The sequence below is a fragment of the Pelodiscus sinensis genome, chromosome 1, assembly GCF_049634645.1.
Source record: "Pelodiscus sinensis isolate JC-2024 chromosome 1, ASM4963464v1, whole genome shotgun sequence".
Lineage (NCBI taxonomy): Eukaryota > Metazoa > Chordata > Testudines > Trionychidae > Pelodiscus > Pelodiscus sinensis.
In genome coordinates this window covers 183,494,716-183,518,757 of record NC_134711.1, presented here as the reverse complement: position 1 = coordinate 183,518,757, position 24,042 = coordinate 183,494,716, and the positions used below count along the sequence as shown (strand labels likewise).

General features: G+C 45.0%; 1 protein-coding gene across 2 annotated transcripts in view; it reads left to right on the top strand.

The window, feature by feature from the left end:
* The first annotated feature begins 9,701 nt into the window (after positions 1-9,701).
* The window catches only part of TMEM50B (transmembrane protein 50B), a 22,464-nt gene continuing 8,123 nt past the window's right edge, over positions 9,702-24,042 (top strand). The window contains exons 1-5 of one of the 2 annotated variants that reach the window (XM_006126034.4): positions 9,702-9,941; positions 11,427-11,487; positions 21,010-21,158; positions 22,535-22,647; positions 23,257-23,324. In XM_006126034.4, the coding sequence (XP_006126096.1) occupies positions 21,060-21,158; positions 22,535-22,647; positions 23,257-23,324 (280 nt within the window). In that variant the 5' untranslated portion in view covers positions 9,702-9,941; positions 11,427-11,487; positions 21,010-21,059. The remainder of the gene's footprint in view (positions 9,942-11,426; positions 11,488-21,009; positions 21,159-22,534; positions 22,648-23,256; positions 23,325-24,042) is intronic. The other variant, XM_006126033.4, reaches the window with a different exon arrangement.

Genomic DNA, 24,042 nt, shown 5'->3' with positions numbered 1-24,042 from the left:
CAGTAGCCACTGCAGTTCTTTCCACAGTGGAAACTCATTGACTCTGAACCCGCCGCCTTCAGTCTGGCTACTGCTGTGGAGTCACCCACAGTGGAGCACCCACGTGGACACTACCCAAAGAAGAAGAAGAAATTACTCACCTTGTGCAGTAACGATGGTTCTTCAAGGTGTGTGTCCCCATGGGTGCTCCATGACCCGCCCTCCTCCCCTCTTCGGAGTCTGTTGTTTATGTCTTCCAGGCCTCGACGATCAGGAGGAACTGGCGGAGCTGGACCGCGCAACCAGAAATGGTGCAAAAAGCCACAAGATGGCTGCGGCACATGCGCAGTCCGGCAGACAACGGCTAAAAGATCTATCTGCGGCGCCAGGACAAGCTCGACACCCATAGTGGAGCACCCACAGGGACACACACCTTAAAGAACCATCGTTACTACACAAGGTGAGTAACTTCTTTCTTCTTCAAGGAGTGTCCCAGTGGGTACTCCATAATATGTGTCTGTCTCGGCACCCCTGCACTTATAATTGGAAATTTTTAGCAGCAGTACCCTGGATGCCAATGCGCAGATGCGATGCTACTCATGCCATAGTGAGCGTGCCAACATGTGTGTCATCATCCACTCCTCAGTTCCTTCTCAACCACTTCATGCTTAGTAGGAACCCAGCAGCGCTACATTCTTTATAGCATTGTTATTAGTGTCGTTTTCTAGTTAGAATTTTCCCTAGTTAATTCAGGTGCTTTTCCTTCCCGCCTTTTCCTATTAAAAAAAATTATTTTCTTTCCGTATGTAATGCCAGATGTTAGCTGGTAGAGTCTCACAAAACAAATGTGCGTGTTAAAATGACTTGTGTATGTACAGCAGGATCAGCTTAAAAAAAAAGAAATGAGAAAGAGGAAGGGAATAAACAAAAAGGGGAAGCAAGGAAGCAATTAAAAATACTCAGAGGGGACAGAGACTGGAAGGATAGGAAACTAAGACTGAAACAATCAAGCAACACAACCCAAGACATGTAGAGAGATGTTAAATTAGCTGTCATTAGCTAGTTTAATCTCATTTTGAGCCTTGGTCTTTCTAATTTTGTCCCCACATATTTGTGTTTATATTAATACTTTGCAATTTGACCTAATTTCCACAAATGGGAGGTGAGGGACACCATTCCTATTCACCTTGGCTAATAAGCATTGGTGGACCTACCCTCTTGAATTTATCTAGTTCTTTTTTGAACCCTGTTGAAGTCCTAGTCTCTGGCAAAGAGTTTCACAGGTTGACTGTGTTTCATGAAGAAATACTTCCTTCTGTTTGTTCTAAACCTGCTACCTATTAATAAATAAAATAATAAAAATACTATTGCCCTCTTTTCTTCTTTACAGAATATAAAGAAGGTCTGACATCTTTTGTTTATTTCCTCCCATCTTTTTTAATGACAAATTCAAGCCTTGGCTGCTGTGTTTTCCCTGGAACAGTTGCCTCACAGGACAATTAGTAGGATCATGACATCATAAGTATCATACATGTGAAGGGAATTTAATTGTAAAGAAAATAATTTTTATTTGCTGCTTTTACAAGTTAATTGTATTTAATTCCCAGTGTTCTACCAATGATATAGAAATTCTTGTTAGTAAAGAGGAAATTCTCAGACTGCTGCGTCCTCCAAATCAGACATGATAGTCCTGATAGCCTAAGGTTAAAAAAAAATCCTTCCAGGTCTCTTTGTACAACATAAAAAAATAAAAAAGGGCAGATTACTTTGAGATGCCTCTGAGGCTCTAGGGTTGCCAACTGTCACAATTTTATCACAAATGTCATGACAGTTGGTGTTTTTCTTAAAATGCAGCTCAGCGAGATTATACTTACATTAAAGTATTGGGTTTTATTGAAAAAGAATAGTTTCTAGCTGTTATGTTGGCTGAAAAAATGTTAAAAATGTAAAATAATAGAACCTCAAAACCCAGAAGGCAAATACAAATCCCATGTGTGTGCATATACAAATTTAATCTCATTTTTTGTGGGGAGAGGGGGCAGTGAGGGATGGCATGGAGCCTCCTGGGCCACAGGGACCTAGTGAGCATTTCCTGAGAGCTGCAATAAGCTACTCTGGGACTCCACAACCCCCAACTCCAAGCTGCATCCTATACCACAATCTCCCATCACCAGCTGCACCTCAACCTGCACCCCCACCAGAGCCCTGACCTTCCTGCTTGCATTCCTGTAGGCCAAGAGCCTCTACCCACGGCATACCAACCTCTGCCCCGATCTGGTGAAAGTCAAGATGGTGTAGAGTGAGCAACAGAGGGAAGATGGAGTGAGAGGGGGCAGGGCCTTGTGGAAAGGGCAAAGCAGGGGTTCTCAGTTTTGTGCTATTAGAAAGTTGGCAACCCTATACCTGTATAACACAGGCCATAGAATTTCCTCAGAAGAATTCCAATAGCGCAGCTTTTATTAAAAAATCCGATCTGGATTTCAAAATTCTCAGGGATGACAAAACCACCGGAACCCTTGGTAAATTGTTCCAGTGGTTTACTTTCACTTTTAAAAATGTACGATGCCTTATTTTCGGTCTGAATTTGTCTGCTTTCAACTTCTAGCCCTTGGATCATGTTATACTTTTCTCTCCAGATAAGAGCCCGTTATTAAATATTTGTTCCCCAAGTAGTACACTGACCATCCATCCTGAATTTCCTGGGACAGTCCTGATTTTTAATGTCCTGTCCTGGTGCCCCATGAAGTGAGGAGGGCTTTAAACTAGGTTCGTCGGGGGACGGTGACCAAAACCCTGAGGGGAGTGGGAAAGTCAGATACCGGGAAGAAATGCATAGAGCAAGGAGCGAGCAAGGAGGACCCCAGTTTCGAATGGAGAAGATAGTGCAATCAACTGGTTACCTGAAGTGTTTGTACACTAATGCGAGAAGCCTGGGCAACAAGCAGGAAGAGCTGGAGGCCCTGGCCCAGGCCAAGAAATATGATTTAATTGGGATAACAGAGACTTGGTGGGATGACTCGCATGACTGGAGCGCTGTCATGGAAGGGTATAGATTGTTCAGGAAGAATAGGCAGGGGAGAAAAGGAGGAGGAGTTGCACTATATGTAAGAGAGCACTATGATTGCTCTGAACTCCAGTATAAAGAGGGAGAAAAACTTGTTGAAAGTCTATGGGTCAGGTTTAAAGGAGCAAACAGCAGTGATGTTGTGGTTGGTGTCTGCTACAGGCCACCGAACCAGGTGGATGAGGTAGATGAGGCTTTCTTCGAACAACTGAGCGAAGCTTCCAGATCGCAGGCCTTGGTTCTCATGGGGGACTTTAATCACCCTGACATCTGTTGGGAAACCAATACAGCAGTACACAGGCAATCCAGGAAGTTTTTGGAGAATGTTGGGGATAACTTCTTGGTACAAGTGCTGAAGGATCCGACCAGGGGCCGTGCACAGCTTGACCTTCTCCTCACAAACAGGGAGGAACTAATAGGGGACGTAGAGGTGGGTGACAACCTGGGAAGCAGTGATCATGAGATGGTAGATTTCAGGATCCTGACCAAAGGAAGGAAAGAGAGTAGTAAAATACACACCTTGGACTTCAAAAAAGCAGATTTTGACTCCCTCAGAGATCTGATGGAAAGAATCCCCTGGGATGTTAACATGAAGGGGAAAGGAGTCCAGGACAGCTGGCAGTATTTTAAAGAAGCCTTATTGAAGGCACAGAAAGAAACCATCCCGACACGTAGCAAGAGAGGCAAACCTGGTAGGAGACCGGATTGGCTTACAGGGGAAATCCTTGGTGTACTTAAGCACAAAAAGGAAGCTTACAGAAAGTGGAAACTTGGACAAATGACTAGGGAGGAGCTTAAATGTATAGTTCGAGAATGCCGGGGGGTTATCAGGAAGGCGAAAGCGCAAATGGAGTTGTGACTGGCTAAGGATGTGAAGGATAACAAGAAAGGTTTCTACAGGCATGTCAACAAAAAGAAGGTGATCAGAGAGGGTGTGCAGTCCCTAATGGATGAAGGAGGTAACCTAGTGACAGAGGATGTAGGGAAAGCTGAAGTACTCAATGCTTTCTTTGCCTCTGTATTCACGGACAAGGTCGGCTCCTGGACTTCTGTGCTAAGCGACGCAAGATGGGAAGAAGATGGACAGCCCTTGGTGGGTAAAGAACAGGTTAGGAACTATTTAGAAAAACTAAACGTACACAAATCCATGGGTCCAGACTTAATGCACCCAAGGGTACTGAAGGAGTTGGCAAATGTCATTGAGGAGCCTTTGGCCATTATCTTTGAAAAGTCGTGGAGATCGGGCGAAATCCCGGATGATTGGAAAAGGGCAAATGTAGTGCCCATCTTTAAAAAAGGGAAGAAGGATGATCCAGGGAACTATAGGCCGGTCAGTCTTACCTCGGTTCCTGGAAAAATCATGGAAGGGATCCTAAAGGAATCCATTTTGAGACACTTGAATGAGAGGAAAGTGATCAGGAATAGTCAGCATGGATTCACAAAGGGCAAGTCGTGCTTGACCAATCTGATTGGCTTCTATGATGAGGTAACTGGCTCAGTGGACATGGGAAAGTCAGTGGATGTTGTGTACCTTGACTTTAGCAAGGCTTTTGATACGGTCTCCCACGATATTCTTGCCAGCAAGTTAAGGGAATGCGGATTGGATAAATGGACGGTAAGATGGATAGAAAGATGGCTAGAAGGCCGGGCCCAGCGGGTAGTGATCAACGGTTCGATGTCAGGATGGCGGTCGGTTTCTAGTGGAGTGCCCCAAGGTTCTGTTCTAGGACCGGTTTTGTTCAATATCTTTATTAATGACCTGGATGAGGGGATAGATTGCACCCTCAGCAAGTTTGCAGATGACACTAAGCTAGGGGGAGAGGTAGATACGCTTAAGGGCAGAGATAGGGTCCAGAGTGACTTAGACAAATTGGAGGATTGGGCCACTAGAAATCTCATGAGATTCAACAAAGACAAGTGTAGAGTCCTGCACTTGGGACGGAAGAATCCCAAGCATAGTTACAGGCTGGGGACCAACCAGTTAAGTAGTAGTTCTGCAGAAAAGGACCTGGGGGTTACAGTGGATGAGAAGCTAGATATGAGTCAACAGTGTGCCCTTGTAGCCAAGAAGGCTAATGGCATATTAGGATGCATTAAGAGGAGCATTGCCAGCAGATCCAGAGATGTCATTATCCCCCTTTATTCGGCTTTGGTGAGGCCACATCTGGAGTACTGTGTCCAGTTCTGGGCCCCCCACTACAAAAAGGATGCGGACGCATTGGAGAGGGTCCAGCGGAGGGCAACCAAAATGATTAGGGGTCTGGAGCATATGACCTACGAGGAGAGGCTGAGGGACTTGGGTCTGTTTAGTCTGCAGAAGCGAAGAGTGAGGGGGGACTTGATAGCAGCCTTCAACTTCCTGAAGGGAGGTTCCAAAGAGGATGGAGAGAGGCTGTTCTCAGTAGTGACAGATGGCAGAACAAGGAGCAATGGTCTCAAGTTGTGGTGGGAGAGGTCCAGATTGGATATTAGGAAAAACTATTTTACTAGGAGGGTAGTGAAGCATTGGAATGGGTTACCTAGGGAAGTAGTGGAGTCTCCATCCCTAGAGGTGTTTAAGTCTCGGCTTGACAAAGCCCTGGCCGGGTTGATTTAGATGGGATTGGTCCTGCCTAGAGCGGAGGGCTGGACTTGACGACCTTCTGAGGTCTCTTCCAGTTCTGATTCTATGATAAGGGGATGGTTGGATGAAATAACATGATCTTGGTAACTAATTGACCATTCATTTCCAGTTGGAAATAGGTCAATGGAGGGATGATAGGAGTTGCTATAGGGAACTTTCTGGGTGTCTGGCTGGTGAGTCTTGCCCACATGCTCAGGGTTTAGCTGATCGCCATATTTGGGGTCAGGAAGGAATTTTCCTCCAGGGTAGATTGGCAGAGGCCCTGGAGGTTTTTCGCCTTCCTCTGTAGCATTGGGCACAGATCACAGCTGAAGGACTCTCTGCATGTTGGGGCCTTCAAAGTATTGGAAGGCTTCAATATCTGAGGCATAGGTGAGAGGATTATTCTAAGAGGGGTGGGCGAGATTCTGTGGCCTGCACTGTGCAGGGGGTCAGACTAGATGATCATAATGGTCCCTTCTGACCTTAAAGTCTATGAGTCTATGAGAAGCACTGAAATGTCCTGGAAAGTCCCCAGGCTCCAAACGCAGCTAGAAGTGGCTGTGCAGCTGATTCTCCTCCTCCTCCCCCGGCCAGGGGAATGTAGGCGTCAGGGATACTTCCCGGGCTTTCCCTGCAGCTGGAGAATCCAGCCAATAGTAGCATCAGGAGGCATTGCCAAATGGGAGCATGCAAAAGCAAGTAAGTGGCTGGGGGCTGGGAGGAGGGTGGACAAGCGGAATGCTACTCAGAAGGGCTGGTGTGGGCTCAGGGAACCGACACACAGCTCAGTTGGGCTTTGGGGGAAAGGAGGAGCCAGGAAGCCCAGTATGGGGGGTGGCAGCAAGGGGCCTGAAATGACCTCCCCATATCTGGTCCAACCCCTACCCCAAGTCTGCTCCTGCATCCTCCCTCTTGGCCAGACAACTTATCTGCGGTCTGCTCCTGTATTCTCCTTCCTGGCCAGAGTCTGCACCCTCCCTTTTGGCCAGACACCTAACCCCAGTCTGCTCCTGCCAGGTACCCGACCACCTAGTCTAGTCCTGCATCCACCATTGCTCCTGCACACTTGTGACCACACACTGCACCCTCTTTTTCTTTTGCTCCCTCCCCCTGGCCAGACACCCTACTCCTAGTCAGCTTCTGCCTCCTACCTTCTTCCAACATCCTGCACCCCATCCCACTCACTGACAGCCCTATCACACACTGAACCCCTCATTTTTGTCCCCACCCCAGAACCTAAGGTGGCTCCATAAAAGCCACCAGAAAAGTAAATCTGACTTATGGGAAGACCTGAACCTCAGTCCTCCCTGTTCCTTCCCCTCACCTCTTCGGGCTGGACTGCCAGAGGAGTGAGGTGTCTCAGTGAGGGTTGGGGTTTTTGGGAGGTGTTCTTTTGCTCCTCATTTGTGTGGTCCCCAATTTATTTTTCTGTGGATCAATGGCCCCTGACCCAAAAAAGGTTCCCCACCCCTGCCATAAATAAAGAAAACATTGAAGTCTCTTGTGTTGGACATAAGTTAATATTTTATTGTATTTAAAATTAAGTTTGATAAACTAAGCATTTTAATCTTTTTAATAATTTAAATTAATTCATTCTTTCTAGCTGCAGCTCTAGAAAAATGCCTCAGGTGTAATTAAGTACTTAACTGTGAGTTTCCATTAGCAGCTGGTTGTCTGCAGAAAGGTTTGCATTGAGCCAGGTGATCCACAGGCTAAAAAGTTTGAGAATCACTGAAAAAGAGGTGCTCATGGCCTCTCCCCCCTGAGAGACTGCCTCAGGCTCCCTGTTGCTCCAGAAGTGCCCACAGAGAGATTGGGTCTGTTACCATGGTGGTAAAATCACCATGTCATTCCAGTGTGGATGGACAGACTTTTTGTGAGACTTCCTCACTCAAGCAGTTGATGATTTAAACGTGTTAACATACTATGTGAAAACACTTTGGCTATGTCTACACTGCAGGCTTCTTGTACAAAAACTTGTGGAGCATCTACACTGCACGTGCGTTCTTGGCAAGTAAATTTACAGTAAGGTGTCGGAACAGATGGCTTCTTGCATAAGAGTTAGTCCTCTCCCCATGAGGAATAAGCTCTCTTGCACAAGAGCTCTTGAGCAAGAAGGCAGTGTGGACGGAAAACAGGGGTTTCTTGCGCAAGAAACCCCTATGACTAAAATGGCCATCAGAGCTTTCTTGCGCAAGAGAGCGTCCACACTGCCATGGACGTTCTTCGGCAAAAAAGCACATATTTTGCGTAAAAGCACATGGCAGTGTGGACATGCTCTTGTGCAAGAACTCTTGTGCAAAACAGTTCTTGTGCAAGAAGCCTGCAGTGTAGACAGGGGTGGCCCGTGCCTATAGGCAAACTTGGCAGCCACCTAGGGCGCCACGTTAAATGGGGCACCAAATTCCCTGCCACTTCCTCTTCCTGTAACGCCTCACTTTGGCCCCGGAGGAGGCGCGCGGTGGCTTCCCTGTCCCGAAGGAGGGGTGAGTCGGCCCTGGAGGAGGAGCAGGGGGAATTGGCCCCGGGGGAGGCGGTGCGCGGGAGGGGGGATCGGCCCCAGGGGAGGAAGCACACAGGGATTTCCCTGCGCCATGGGAGGAGAGGGGTCAGCCCCGGGGGAGGCACACGCTGGCTTCCCCATGGCACATGGGGGCTCCCTGCGCCGTGGGAGGAGACGCATGGGGGTTTCCCCGCACTGCGGGAGAGAGGGGATCGGCCTCTGGGGAGGCAGCACGTGGGGGTGTTCCCTGTGCCGCAGGAGGAGCAGGTTGGCCCCGGGGGAGGAGGTGCCCAGGCGGGTTTCCCTGCGCCGTGGACGGGGGGGGGGGGGGCAGTAGCCCTGGGAGAGACACGTGCCGGCTTCCCTGGGGGGGGGGGGGGAGGAGGGGAGAATCCCGGCTGGCAACCCGTCTGCAGCAGGCCCTCTGTGGAGCTGGAGCAGCCTCCTTTTTGCAGCAGGTGGGGAGCTGTTCCAGTCCCCTCTGATTACCAGTTAATTGGAACTGGTAAGCATTATCCATTAAGAGGACTATGGAAGCTGTCCCATGAAATTGTGGGATAGTTCTAGCTGATTCCCAGGCCATGGGTCAAATGAGGCTTTATCTACACTGCCAAGTAATAGGTCTCTGATCCTGGATCTCGTATTGAATGGAGGTTGAACCTTTAACACTTCAGTGTCATGGGACCCTAGGTCTGGACCCTGGGTTAATGGAATTGCAGTATAGTTACATGGGGTAGGCTACGGGTCCAAACCCATTCCTAGTGGTAGGGGATGGTGGGAGGAGTTCTTAGATGGGTCACATGATACCTTACTTCTGGTCATGTGTTCACCTTGATCCTAAAAGTACTACCCCAGGGGGTGGGACTTCCTGTGGTAGGCAGATAGGGCCTAAGAGGAGTGATTAATGTGTCTCTTTTTGGTTCAGAAAACATGGTCTCCTACCACGAAGGCATTTAGACTGTAATCAAGTCACCACCTAACATTCTCTTGCTAAACTAAATAGATTGTTCCTTGAGTCTGTCACTGGAAAGCACATTTTCTAATCCGTTAATCAGTCTCTGACTCTTCTCTGCACCCTAATTTATCAACATCCCTCTTCACCTGTGGACACCAGACCTGGTCACACGATTCCAACAGTGGCCACACCAGTGCCAAATCCAGAGGTAAAATAACCTCTTGGCTTCAACCTGGGACTCCCGTTCCAGGGTTACAGTGGTAACGCCCTGCAACTCTATGGCTCCCGCTGCACAGTCTGTAGCTAGAACCCTCCGCATTCCACGGCTCCTCTTTGCAGCTGCAGACAGAGGTTTTGTATCCGCGCAGGGCTCTTCGCATTAGCCCCTTTGGCTACCTCGGGGAACTCAGGTCCAGCTGCTTCTCCACCACCAGTGCCAGGCCTCTGCCCGGGCCACTGTCCCCAGGCCGGACCCAGGGCTGGGGCTGCCTGTTTGAAGCGCACCACTAGCCCGTGAGCGGCACGGAGAGCCCCGCCCCCAGCACGGGGGGGTGAGGACAGTGACGCGGGGTTCTTGGGATGACGCTGCAGCCCGGGGGTGGGGCAGGGGCTACTCTTGGGGATCCCGGCCTAGGCCGGCGGAGCTCGCGCCGCACGCCAGGGTCGCGCCACCGTGCCTCTCTCCAGGGCTTGCGTCCTTCCTTCCCGCCCAGTTCGTTGTGACGTCTCTCTGCGGCAGCTGGTTGGCAGACAGGCCTGTCAGTCTCTTCCCCTCTCTCCCCGCCCCCCGGCCAGCCGGGCAGTAGCATCAGGAAGAGTCTCACGCAGGACAGGGGTAGGTGCGGTGCTTGCGCCCCCTCCTTCCCCCGCCCCTCAGGACCGACCCGGCGCGCGCAGGGGGCGGGCGACGAGAATCCCTCGCGAAGGGAAGCTTGCGGCTGCTGCCTCCCGCCGGGGTGGGGGCTGTTCCTGAGAGAGCGCCCCCTCCCCCCGCCCGTTCTAAACCGCCCCCGTCTGCTCCACGTGCGGCAGAAGGCTCAGCGGGAGCCCCCCCCCAACGGCCGCTGGCCAACGGCCCCTCCGCGCGCGGGCCGAGGGTGGAAAGCCCTAGTCGCTTTCTGCCGTGGGGGCTGCCTCCCCCCCCCGCTCCCAGTGCTGGGAAATGGAAGCTACAGACCCTACGGGGGAGCCCCGCACGCCCCTTCCCCTGGAGGCCCTGCCCGCTCCCCCGTCCTGCCGCTCATGCTGGGTGCATCAAGCCATTCCCATTGCATCCTGGGGGCTCCTGGGCTGGGGAAGCCACAGTTCAGTTTCCTGCTCATCACAGACCTGCTGTGTGGGGAAGTCACTTCCTCTCGCTTCACCTCCATGTGCCCATCTGTAAGATGGGGGTTTTATACCCAACAAGGCTGTGTCTAGACTGGCCAGTTTTTCTGGAAAATCAGCTGCTTTTCCGGAAAAACTAGCCAGCAGACTGCACTGGCCGCTTGAATTTACGCAAAAGCACTGACTTCCTACTGTCTGAAATCAGTGCTTCTTGCGGAAATACTCCCATTCAGGCAAAAGTCCTTTTGCCCAAAAGGGCCAGTGAAGACAGCTCAGATTTGTTTTCTGCAAAAAAGCCCCGATCGTGAAACTGGCGATCGGGGCTTTTTTGCGGAAAAGCGCGTCTAGATTGGCATGAACGCTTTTCTGCAAAAAGTGCTTTTTTTCCCCGGAAAATCATGCCAGTCTAGACGTAGCCCAAGAGTTTTGGGACCTTCATTATTTCTTCTTCAGCAGAATAGGGATGTGCAACCACTTACATGTTTAACTGATGAGCCTGGGGTCCACGGTGTCACGCAGCCTCCCCCCCCACATACAGAGGCAGCAGCGTGGGTGGGGGAGCAGGGAACTGGTGCAAGTGGGAAGCCAGTTTTTAAGCCTGCCCCTCTAGTAGCAGAGGCAGCAGTGCAGGGTGGACAGGTAGGAGCCAGTGTGCACTGAGCTGCCTGCTCCCTCCACAATGCATATAAATTGAAATTTTCAGCAGTTACACTATGACATAGTGAAACACATTTTAACATTCCTAGATCAGAGTGAACATTGCTTTGTGATTCTGCAAGATTAATGGCCTTATGTTGCCATTTTATGGGCTTGTATCTCTATTTTTACTGCCTAAGTGTAGGCTCTTGGGCACAAAGATAGGCAATTACTTGGCAGGGTTGTTCTTGTGTCAGTGTGTTCTTCAGTTGTGTCTCTCCCATCCCCTCAGACTCCAATAGTCATTGGAATGCTCATGATACAAGTCATGTTTTTCTGTGTCTCAAAATTGCTGCAGCAGTAAACTGTCCAAGGGTCTTTCAAGAGGATTCGCTGCTTAATAGTTTCGTCACTAAAATGTAATTTGCCTTTTTTTATCTTTTACAAAACCTTATGTTTCCATTTTTTATCTTTAATTACAGTTCTTAGTTTTGGTTTGAATGTAAACTTTCCCCTGTTTCATTTGCAATCAATATCTTGTGACCTTGTGTCACAGTAGATGATAATTTGAAAGTGAAACTGCATGTAAAATAAGTTATCATAATGAAATAGTTAAGGGATTCTCAAACGCTTTAATAAAATATGTATTTTTAAATGTCTTTAGTGTGATATTGTATGTTTTGAAAGAAGTTTGTTTTAATTTCTTCCCCTCTTCTACCTTTTCTTTCTCATCTGAAAACAAGAACAATTAGCACTATGCAGACACGCCAAAAAGTGTGTCATGATCCAGAGATCATCAAGCATGCTGGATTTTCATTACATAGATTTTAAGAAATGCAAAAAAAAATGCAAAAAAAAAGTATAATAAGTACAAAATAACCCTTTTTCCCATTCTTTGTTTGAATGGGAGATGTGGCCTTTTGGACTGGATTTCAGCTGGAGCTCCTGAGTTCTAGTTCCACTTTAGGGCTTGTCTATATTTCAGAGTTAATGCCAGTTAAGGTAGGTCAGTTAATGTGAATTTAAAGTGCAATAAGCTGTTCCCAGCCAACTCTGTGGCTACGTCTACACTGGCCCCTTTTCCGGAAGGGGCATGTTAATTTCAGAAGCCGTAATAGGGAAATCCTACTTCAAAGGAATAAGATCCTCCGGAAAAGGGCTTTTTTTCCGGAGGATCGGGGCCAGTGTAGACACTCTTTTCCGGCTTTTCTAAAAGCCGGAAAAAAAGCGGCGGACATTTTTATTTAAATGCCGCGGGGGATATTTAAATCCCCCGCGGATTTCCCTATTACGGCTTCTGAAATTAACATGCCCCTTCCGGAAAAGGGGCCAGTGTAGACGTGGCATGTATGTATATACTCTTATTTTGGAACAAGTATGCCTTGTTCCTATTTAGTATTACCCCCAGGCTGTGTCTACATTGGTGCGATCTTGCGCAAAAGCGGCTACGCCAAAACTTGCTGCTTGTCTACACTGGCCGCGAGTTCTTGCGCAAGAACACTGAAGTTATAATGTATGAAATCAGTGCTTCTTGTGCAAGAACTCTGATGCTCCTGCTCAGGAATAAGCCCTCTTGCGCAACTGTTTTTGCGCAAGAGGCCAGTGTAGACAAGCAACATGAATTTCTTGCGCAAGAAAGCCCTATGGTTAAAATGGCCATCAGAGCTTTCTTGCGCAAGAGAGTGTCTACACTGGCATGGATGCTCTTGCGCAAAAGCACAGCTCTTGCGCAAAAGCACATGCCAGTGTAGACGCTGTCTTCTGGAAGAGTTTTTGCACAAGAACTCTTCCGCAAGGTCATGCCAATGTAGAAGTAGCCCCTGTGACACTCTTGTTCCAGAATAAGTGACCACACATGGAGTTGGTCGGGAACAACTTTGTGTAAATACTCTCTTAAACTTGCTACTGCCATCTCAGCCTCACTGCCTTAGTTTTTTCATCTGTCAAATGCCTGTAATAATGCTTGCTTCTCTCTTGAGATGTTGAGGATGGATTGATAGGTTTGAAAAGAGCTAATTATTAATAATCTAGGATATTATAAGGTACACATGTATATAATAATATACAGGTTGGACCACCGTGGTCCAACACCCTTGGGACCTGACAGGTCCTGGACCAGGAGAGATCATTTCTGCCCCTCCTCCCAAGACTGGCACCCCCAGCCATGGCCTGGCTGCCAGCCTCCTAGTTGGCTGCCCCCTGCCGCTGGTCCTTCTGTGCCCAGGGTTACCGGCCTCAGTGTGGTAGCTCCACCTCGGTGGCAGCAGGGCTGCTGGGTTCCTGGTTATGCCGTCAGGCAGCAGCTCCGCTTCTAAGTGCCTCCTGGTGCTGACAAGCTGTTTTGCTTCAGGGCAGCAGCTGTGCTATAGGGCTCCAGCTGTGCTGCTGGGCAGTGTTATCACTGGGCAGCAGCTTTGCTGCCTCCCGTTTTACTGCCACAGGCCTGCTGCAGGGCTCCCAGCCACCAGCCCTCCATAGGGACTTTCTGGTCCGTTGTCAGACCACAGAGTCTCAGTTTAGAGCGGTTCAACCTGCACATCAATGGTGAGGCATAAACAACTAAGGAAATATTGTTTAAAATTTTTTAACTTTAAGTGAAGCTGCATAGTTGAAATCGTATAAGTATCATTGAGGCTTTTTGTTTGCAGAGTTTTAGATTCCTTTCATGCTCAAATTATGTTAAAAAATGGGTTGCAGACTCCCTATATAAATATCTTGCTTTACTTATTTTGTGTTCATTTGCACATTGTTCTTCGTTGCTTATCTACTATATATTTGAGAGAGTTTGTCAGTGAGCAAGCGAGTCTGTCTGTCCGTCTGTCTGTCCATTTGTTCAAGGACTCCTAAACGGTAAGAGCTAAGTCCACCAAATTTGGTATACAGCTTCCTCTTAGTATAACTTAAAGCAAGGTAAGGGGTTGGTTGTGCTTATGGGGACTCGTACAACAATAAGACAGAATCGCCGGGCAGGTGAAAGGGGTTGGGTGGGGGCACCTTCACCGCCCTCTACCCTCCCCTCCCTCCATCCAGAACTGCTTCAGCCTCATGCCTCCCACCCATCCAGGTACTTTTTAGAGAGGTGGTTGTGGGCTGAAGATCCCCCATGCTCCCATTCATATGGGAACATTGCTGATTTCCCATTTGTCAGGGAGTAAGGGGAAAGTGCACAGCTTGTTCCATTTCCCAATCTGGTTGGTGAGCTCAGAGGGCAGACGTATCTGGACTTGCCCTAGCTGGGAGACATCCACCCTAGCTGTACTTGCTGGAGTGCAGCAGCCTTGGAGAGGTGCTTCTCACCCTGTCTCAAGGTGCTGTGCTGAGAGAGGGGTTGAGTGGTTCTCACTCCCTTGGGAAGCCTGCATACTGAGCCCCTCATCCGTAGCCCCACCTCAGAGCGATGATTTAAATGAAGAACACCAAAAAATAATTTAATTAAAGCCATGAGCATTTCCAGATAAATTTTCTAGTTTATTTATAACTTGGCTACCCCTCTGAAGCATATTTATTTGTGATTCTGGAGAAGCAGGAAAATTGTGTTGGCCATTATGAACTCTTACTGTAGAAAAAATGCTACCTGCTAGCATTTTTATCAGGTCTACTTGTGTTTATTACTGCAATATCTGTCTGACCTGGAAGGTTAAGTTCAGACAAAACACATGTTTCTGAGCATGTTCTGGAAATCAGGAATGTACTCTAATAAATAAATTAATATGCATTGGCAGCAGTTTGCTTTGCATGTTAGCTAGTAGTCTCCTAAGATAAATCTATTAGATATGCAAGGAAGTAACAACTTCTCTGATTTCATTATTTTGCCCACGAGTAAGAAAATAGAATCTGATGTATGTGTATAGTTACTGAAATTCTAAAAGAAGTTTTGTGTGAGCTTTCAGATTCTAAAGTAAATGTCACCTGTTTAGATCTTTACTATGTATTTTGTTTTGACAGTTATTGAAAATGTAATTCTGGTCAGAAGGATTACTTTATTATCTATACATCATTGTGAAGCCACATAGAGTATTTTAGTTTATTTCCTAAATGTTCCTCAGTATCTTTTTTCTGTGAAAATAAATATGAAAATAATAAGTTTAGTTAGTTTCACTGATGATACTGACAATGCTGGATGCTGTGAAACTGACAATCATGTCAAATTCAATCTTATCTGGGCAGCATTTGAGGTGCAATGGAGGAAGGTATTGGAATTTGTATGAGGAGGAGTTGGGAAAGCTGGGTGAGGAATAGAATTGTGATGACCCAACTCTTGTATTAACCAGTTGATTGGGAAAAGGCTAACCTAGCAGACACCTATAGCAGCCAGGAAGCTCTGTGGTTGGGGTTGGGATGAAGGTGAATCCTCCTCCCTTCCAGCTGTCAGATGGGTATAGAAGGGACTTCATATTTATCAAGCACTAAATCCATTAACAATAGGTTTAGGAGCAGGTACTAGGAATGTTAGAGGGTAATTGAATAGTCGAATAACCACGTGAATTCTTATTGGTTATTCAAGTATTCTATAGTCCCTAGGGGTGGGGCTGGCAGCCATAGCTCTCAAGACCCACTCCTGGGGAGTCCCCGCCACACCATGCTGCTGCCTCTGTATCAGAAGCAGCAGAGCGGGGAGCCAGTTTTCAAGGGGAACCAGTTTAAAAACCAGCTCCCTGCGCAGACTGGCTACCTGACGCCCACACTGCTGCCCCTGATACAAAGGCAGCAGCCCCTGTCCACAGGGCTGGGTCCAAACTCCCAGCAGACAGATGCTGCTGTGAGGCAGAAGGGAATGGGAGAGGCTGCTACAAAGCCTTCGGGTGGTCTGAGCTCCCCCCAGACAGAGGCTGCTTTGGTAGCAGCCTCCGCCCTATGCTGCTGCCTCTGATAGAGGTTGTAGCTCCTCCGAGCACCATGTCCTGCTTCTTCCCCTTCCCCCTTGCTGCCTCTGTGTCAGAGGCAGCAAAGTGGGGAGGGGAGGAAATGCATGCGGTCAACAAGATTAACCGATAAATCTAGGCTTATCGGTTAATTGTATTGTCAACTGCATGTTGACATCCCTAGCAGGTACTGGTGCCAAAATCTTGGTAAGAATCCCAGTACTCTACGTTTCATCAGTTGGGGGTAATTGCTGTGCTCCTTACTAGAAGAGTAATCACAGAGTTTACTAGTGGGTTCATTTTTAATAATGACTTGCTGCGGATAGACAAGCAGGTGTCTCATAAGTTTTCATTCTTTGTCTATCAATAGCTGCTTTTTTTTCAAGAGCAGTAAAATATTAATATGCAAACCAATTCTATGAAGCTCATATCTCACTGACACAATAAATTTAAAAGACTTCAGTGTGGGAAAATCTATCATTTATAAGGCATTAATATTACTGGAGATACGTTGGCTTACGTTCTACATATCTTTGCTGAAGTTTAATTTAAGTAACAATTGTATTATTTTCTAGTTTTCAGATTTAAGCAGATAAAAGATTGTAGCAGGAGATCTGTATTATATGTGCAAAATGCTACGGGCAAAGACATTCTTGCATCATGAATATGAATAATTTATACCGACAACCTACAGAAATCTATGAACGTATTAACACAAACATAAAAGAAAATGAATCCAATCTGGCAGGGAGAGAAGAATATAGATTTCACTTCATTGGAGTGTAGGCATAACTCTGTGAGGAATGGACAGCCATATAACTTTGCCTTTAATCTTCATGTACTGTGTCACAACCAGTTGTGTGGATCCTTCAATTGGTATATTTTGAGTCTCATTCTTGTTTGTTGAATGGCAGTTGCTCTTGTAGACTCTTGCATGCTATTTCTAGGCAAATAAAGTACAAAGATTTATATCACTGTGACTAAACTAAATATATTGAAGTCTCATAGCAAGGCAATGCATAGCTATTGTTTGTTTCTGAAATACAACATTTCAGTGATGCTTTTGTGGTTTTGTCCTACCTACTGGTGCTATAATTCTTAGTCCTCCCCTAAACATGGTCTGATTGAAAAGTGAATGTATGTAAATTACTAATGTTGTAGCCATTTCCTTACACACTTGGTGGATCACCCTAAAGCAGTGGTTTTCAAACATTTTTCTGGCGACCCAGTTGAAGAAAATTGTTGATGCCCATGATCAATAGAGCTGGGTATGAGGTTTGGGAGGGGGCTTTGGGCTGGGGCAGGGTTGGTGTGCAGGGGTCAGGGCTGTGGGTGGGGCTGGAGATGAGGGGTTTGGGATCCAGAAGGGGGTTCTGGATTTGCAGGAAGCTTGGGGTAGGGGATTGAGGCACAGGTTTGGGAGGTGGGCTTAGGTCCTGTGGCTCCCAGTCAGTGATGGAGCGGGGGAGTACAGTGGTAGGCTTCATGCCTGTTCTGGTGCTGCAAACTACGCAGCTCTCAGGAAGCAGCCAGCACCAGGTCCGGTTCCTAGGCAGAGGCATGCAAGCAGCTTTGTGTGACTCTTACCTGCAGGCATTTCCCTCCTTGGGCTCTTATTGGTCCGTTTCTGGTTAATAGAAGTGCGGAAGCAGTGTTCAGCAGGGGCAGCACATGGAGCAGCGTGGCTCTTTTGACTGCCTCAGAGTCCCGGCAGCCACGGAGCCTCAGCCCAAGAATCCGTGTCAGCCCTAGAAGCTGTGGAGCTTTGTCAGCTCTAGAGCGCTAGCCTAGGGAGCCATGGCCAGGCAGACAGCAGCAGGGTTCGGCTGCAGTTCTACCCAGTGGCAGCATGGGCCATGTTGGGAGGGACCTTCCCTCATTCGACAAATCCCCTTGTTCAGGACCAGTCAGGTCCTGAGGATGCAGGACAAGGGAGGCCCAACCTGTAATTGTTGGGTTAAAAAGAAGCTTAGGTCACCATAAATAAAATGTCACTTCCACATGCAGTCCACATTAGCAGCCTTGGACAAATTTTCTAAATTGCTGTCACCAAGATCCTCTCCCTAGCTACTTCAATAATTAGGAAATTATTCCTAGGAAATATCAAAGTGACTATCTGTTGTGGGTAAGATCTGACAGTTATTTCTGTGTCCTTACAACCCAAGTGAAGAGATGAGAGCGGGATTAGGACAAACATTTGGATGACTGGGTCTCTATTTGGGAAAGTGGATATATCTTTTCAAATTGTATGGCTTCTATAAATATTTTTTTTTTTTATAAATTACAAACAAGATGGCATTTGACTCCAGTGAAGATCCGTTATATTTCTGCTACTCGGAAAGCACCGTGATGGAGTGTTTATGGGAGAAGGATAACATGCTTGCATATGTAGTTCTTGTATCAAGGAATTAGATGGATTGGGTAGGAAATTATTAGAGATTCATCTTACAACAAAATCCTACTTATTAAAGGTATTTTTTGTTAGCAGCTAGATTCTGTATTTTACACAATTAGGAATGTGACCCATTCTCCTGGGGAACTGTAAGAGAAAAAATATGGGCTGTGTTTGTACTCTAAAAGCTTTTACACCAAGTATGTGCACAAGAAAAGTGCTTCAAGATAGGATAGGTATCTAGAAATTTGGTCACCCATTTTAGCATACTCAGAGGAGAGATGCTCTCATTGGCAGGCCAGAATCTTTAGCTAGATTCTTTGAATATTGGAGTCTGAATAAGTAACATAGGGTGTCTTTCTGGTTAAAGTTAATTTTGCCTTAATAAAATGCACTGTTCTGTTGTAATTAATGGCTGCAGTACCATACATAAATCATGGAGAAAGTGGTAATGAGAGGATTAGATATGGACTTGTACATTCTGAGAGGGAGATCAGTGAAGGAGGGAAGGAAGGAAACAGGAGCTACAAGGAGTTGAAATGAAATGAAGAAATTATAAGAACCATCAGCAACTTAAGGGTAAGACAGAGAAGGAAGCATAGTGGGAACCAACATAGGATTTTGATACAAATAGACAGACAACGAGCGTGCTAGTGGAAAAGTTGGAAGGAATGTGATTTTTTGGGAACCCTCTAGGTAAGAGCTGGATCTTGGATTTATATCTGTTAGAGCTGTTTCAAATTCTTTTTTTAAAATTGTGCAGTACAGTAATTTAGAGTGTATGGAAAGCAACCCAGTTATTCAAGGATTGCTTTAGTGATTTAAAATGTCACCATAACATTGAAGAAGTGGGTTGTGCCCATGAAAGCTCATGGTGCCATCTACATTTTTTTTGTTAGTCTCTAAGGTGCTGCCAGGACCATTTGTTGTTTTTTAATTTTTTCATTGGTGAAAGTGTAATGCTAGATTCAGAATTTCTTGTTCTATAAATATTTAATTTACAAGATGTGTCCTTTAGTGATGTGTAGGCCGATACTGAGTATTTGATTTCAGTTTCCTTTGACCTTCAATAGGGGATTTTTCTTGATAACAATGGAATTTAAAAGCCTCCACAACAGTCTTTCCTGTACTTTAGTTAAGACAGCTAACTGTTAATCATAATTCACAGTTAAACAATATTTGTAGATTATTCAGTATAGTTTAAGGAATGATTAACAGCTATTACAATAATTAGATATAAGGAATGCTGCTGTGAGTTGCTAATATGCTATGTAAATCTTTTAAATATTTTAATTCTTAACACTTTTTAAGGGGGAAAAAAACCTAAAACCAAGTATAAAAACTTATATCAAGGTAGGGAATGTGGCCCCTGACTGAGAAGGAGAAAGATACTCCTCACATTTCTCTCCTACAACAGAGCCTAAGGGAGCCCAACCTAGTAGATTTTGTGTGCTCCAGCGGGCAGTGGGACAGCAGGGGCTCCCCAGTGCTGGGGAGTGGAGCTAAGTCTCGGGGGCCAGAGGTTCTCTACCCCTGGCCTATACAATATTAAATGTAAGGAATATGCAAATGGAGGATATATTATAAGGATTAAAATGTAATAAACTATGAACAGTAGAAACTTTTATAGATACTAATCAGCCGGTAAATAGTTTGAGGCCCCATTATTTCACTTCAGTTTTCAGTTATTTATAGCTTTCTCTGTAATTATCCCTGTTTTAGTCTTCTTTTAAAATTGTGCAGCACTGCATCTCCCTCCTTGGTCTAGAAGAGGGGTGAAGGTGTGTTTCAGTCAAATGCCACTGATCCACAGAAAAATCAGTTGGGGAACACACACAAGTAAGAAGTGAAAATAAAAAAAGAGAGACATGGACACCTCACTGACAGTCAGTTGTAGCACTGAGGCTCGGGACTTCCAGCACTTTGAGACTTGCCGTGGGGCTGGAACCCAAGCGCTGGCTTGCCCCTGGTTAAGGGGAAGCCCCAAGCTTGCCAGGGGCCTAGTCCAGCCTGCAGGCCATCGATTCTTCACCCCTGGTCTAGAAGGACTAAATAAGACATCCTTCAGATCTTTGTTAGCACTCTTCCTTAGCTAAATCAGCAAGGTTATTTCCCTCTGTCTGTGATGTGAGTGCACTATTCCCCACACATCCTCAGTTTCTGAATACAGCTGGTATTCTGGAATCTAACTTAATAGATAATCTGATCTAAAGACAAATTATTATGCATTTCCCAGGATTTCTTAAATGCCTTTGCATCTGCTATATTTCTATTTTTAACTAGAAGAGTATTTGTAGTGGTTGAAAGATGGTTGAGCCTTTAAGTGACACTCTCAGGTTAAAATTCATATTTCCTTTTCCCTCTTAAACTGTTTTGCTTTTTAACTTTTGCATTTCTGTCAGTTTGGACAATTAAAATACTGTTCAATTTCTAATCGCCTTTAAGTGCTCATGTGCTAGCATAACACCTTATTGTTTGGGTTGTAGGTTTTATATATTTTTTTTAATTGTAAAAAAAATGTTAGTTTGTAAAAAGCATGTTCTTTCAAAACCAAAATTTTAGCTCAAATTTGATTTGAGAAAAATGCTTTTTTAATTGGATGCTATCTTTAAGAAACTTGTCAAATATTTTTTTAAAAGGAAAAGATCATGAAATGTCTATATTGTCTGTTTTGCTAAACTATTTAGGATTCAACAGTCAATGAAAATTTAAAGAAAAAAAATCTAACCATTAGAGAATGGCAGGATTCCTAGACAATTTCCGATGGCCAGAGTGTGAGTGTATTGACTGGAGTGAAAGAAGAAATGCAGTTGCTTCAGTGGTTGCAGGTGTACTGGTAAGTATTCAGAGTAGACAAGAAAACTAGATTTGTCATCTTGTTTAATGTGGCATTAATACTTCATTAATCTGTCAAAATAAATAAAATGTTCCTAGGCCAAATCTTATTAAATAGCAGTGCTAACTGCATTCTTAAACCTATATATTTTCACATTTTACAAGTTTGTTTAGCAAAACCTTTGGACTACGTCTTTACTGCAAGTTCTTCTGGCAGAAAATATGCTAATGAGCATAAGTTGCGATCTCATTAGTATATTTTCTGCTGTTTCTTTTTGTGTAAGGGGTTTTTGCGCAAAAAGAAGCAGTGTGGAAGGGGTTTTTTTGCGCAACCCTCCTGTTTTGCACAAGATCCTTATGCCTCTCCGTCCACACTGCTTCTTTTTGCGCAAAAACCCTTTGTGAAAAAGAAATGGCAGAAAATATGCTAATGAGATCATGGCTTATGCTAATGAGTCCCTCATTAGCATATTTCTGCTGAAAGAATTTGCAGTGAAGACAAAGCCTTGCAGTTCACCTGAATCTGATGTACTGCTTCCTTTTCCGGTACTTTTAAAAAGTGTTAAATTATTGGAAAGTATGTATTCACTTTCAAAGACTTTAATGGCTATATACACATCCTACTTTTAACATTTAAAGGAGTATTGAAAGTTAGATTCCTATCTCTGGAATGATGCCAGCTGCAGTCTCTTATTTATTTTTTAAACACCTTTATATTTTCTCCCATATTGCACCTTACACTTGAGAGAGAACTCCCTATAAACATCCACAAAACTAACTCATTATCCTCCATCATATTTGTTCTTAAAACTCTTCTTTGCTGTGAGGCATACAATGTGATTTGTGTGTTGAGACTGCAGCCGATCAGGCTATCCAGAATTGTTTCTTCACACTCCCTTGTTGGTTGGTCAGCCTGTCTTCACCTGTTGTTGTCTCTTATATTTAGCATTGAAAGATCACTGGGCATAGCCTTGTTTTTTGTTCTGTTTACTACATGACTAGGACTCCTATGTGATGTGTGTGTCTGGCATAACAAGGTATATTACAGCACTTACATTTTACCTGGCTATGTCATGCATATATTGGGAGTATATGTTCATATTTTTAAGGCAATGAAGGTAATCTAGCCAAGTCTTTTTCTTTAATGTTAATAGATTTATAGCTAAATTCCAAAAACTGCATTGAAAATGTCAGAAGTTAACTTTTTTCAGTTTCACTGGATTACAGAACGTACATGCCAACAAACTTTATTTTTTAAGCATGCAGTTGTGAAAAGAAGAATATTGTTAGTAACATGCACAAAATATTAAGCTCTCAGCATGTATTCTCACCCAGTCAGCTTCAGAATACTATGTCATGGTTTCATTGTTTCTCTAGTTTTTCACAGGCTGGTGGATAATGATAGATGCTGCAGTAGTATATCCTAAACCAGAACAAATGAACCATGCATTCCACACCTGTGGAGTGTTTTCCACATTAGCTTTTTTCATGTAAGTATGCTAGTGATAATTCCATATTTAAAAAGATACTTGCTTCTGCAAATGTATAGATGCCTAGTTGTACAGAATGGAAAACTTAACCACCATTCTACAGTCTAGATTTGAAGTGGCCCAGGACTACTTTGAAAAATTTTGAAGTGGCCCCTGGGCAAAAATTATTGCCTACCTTTTCTGTAAACCATTAGTTGTAATTAGTAATTGAGTACCTAATGCTACTGTCTTCATCACAATCATCCCACAAACCTATTTGGGGTGGCTTTAACTTTAAAAAAATGCATTTAACTTAAATTGAGAATATATTACAGATATACTTTTTTAAAAAGGACACTTAAACAAGGCTCAGATCCTTATTGCCTGGCAGTCATGCATCTTCTAAGAGCATACCATGGACTTCACTGAAGTTCTGTGTGGGTCTAGTAATCTGCCCCCGTGGGTCCATTGGCAGGATCTGGTCTAAACAAAGTGCTTAAACTGTGTGACTAGAAAGGAATAAGCTGCCTAATAACTTAAGGTTTAATTTTGTTTTTAACAATTTTCATATGGATTTTCTCATAAGCTTTAGTCTTATAAACATATATTTGAGGGTTTTTTTTGTCCCAGGATAAATGCTGTATCAAATGCACAGGTGAGAGGAGATAGCTACAGCGATGGATGTCTAGGAAGAACAGGTCAGTGATTTATTTAATCATCATTAAAAGAGCTAAATGAAAACAACTATGGTTTGTAATGAATTTTATGATAACCTCATAACATTTACAAAAAAGTTCCCTTCTTGTTATCCCCTGAAAAATATTTTCCCCCATTTTTGAAGTACGAACATGAATTCTGTAGTACAGTCACTCCAGTTTGTGGACTGGAAAAGTGGCTGCTACCCATCCATGCTGTCTATGTGGGAGGTGGGGGGATTCTGCAAATCCAGTGTCCCTCTTTCCCCCCCAAAACCTTCCATTGGTTATTTCAAGCCAGCACAAAGCCCAACTAGTTGAACTTGGAGAGTGTAGACATTACCCTGCATGGCCATTCTGTAACTGTTTGTTCAGGGCTTCTATAGGCAGGCAGGGCTGCCATGGGGCTCTTGTGTACAGGGTTTATTTTCACTTTTTACACATTTCTCTGCATTTTTTACATACAGCAAGATTTAAAAAAAAAAACACAGTCCATCCCAGGCCTCATCACCTGCTCATGTACCCTTGCCTGTTAATATTGGCTGGATTGTACCTCTATTTCTGTTCATGATGATCATTTGCATATAGCTATTCCTTCTCCCACTTCCACAAGGTGCAGGCTGTTCTTTGTCTGGAGCCTGTATGGAATGGAGACTCAGTGAACTCCAGGCTGCGGCCAGAGGGGTTCACATGAACTAAGATAACATAGCTAGGAGTTCTG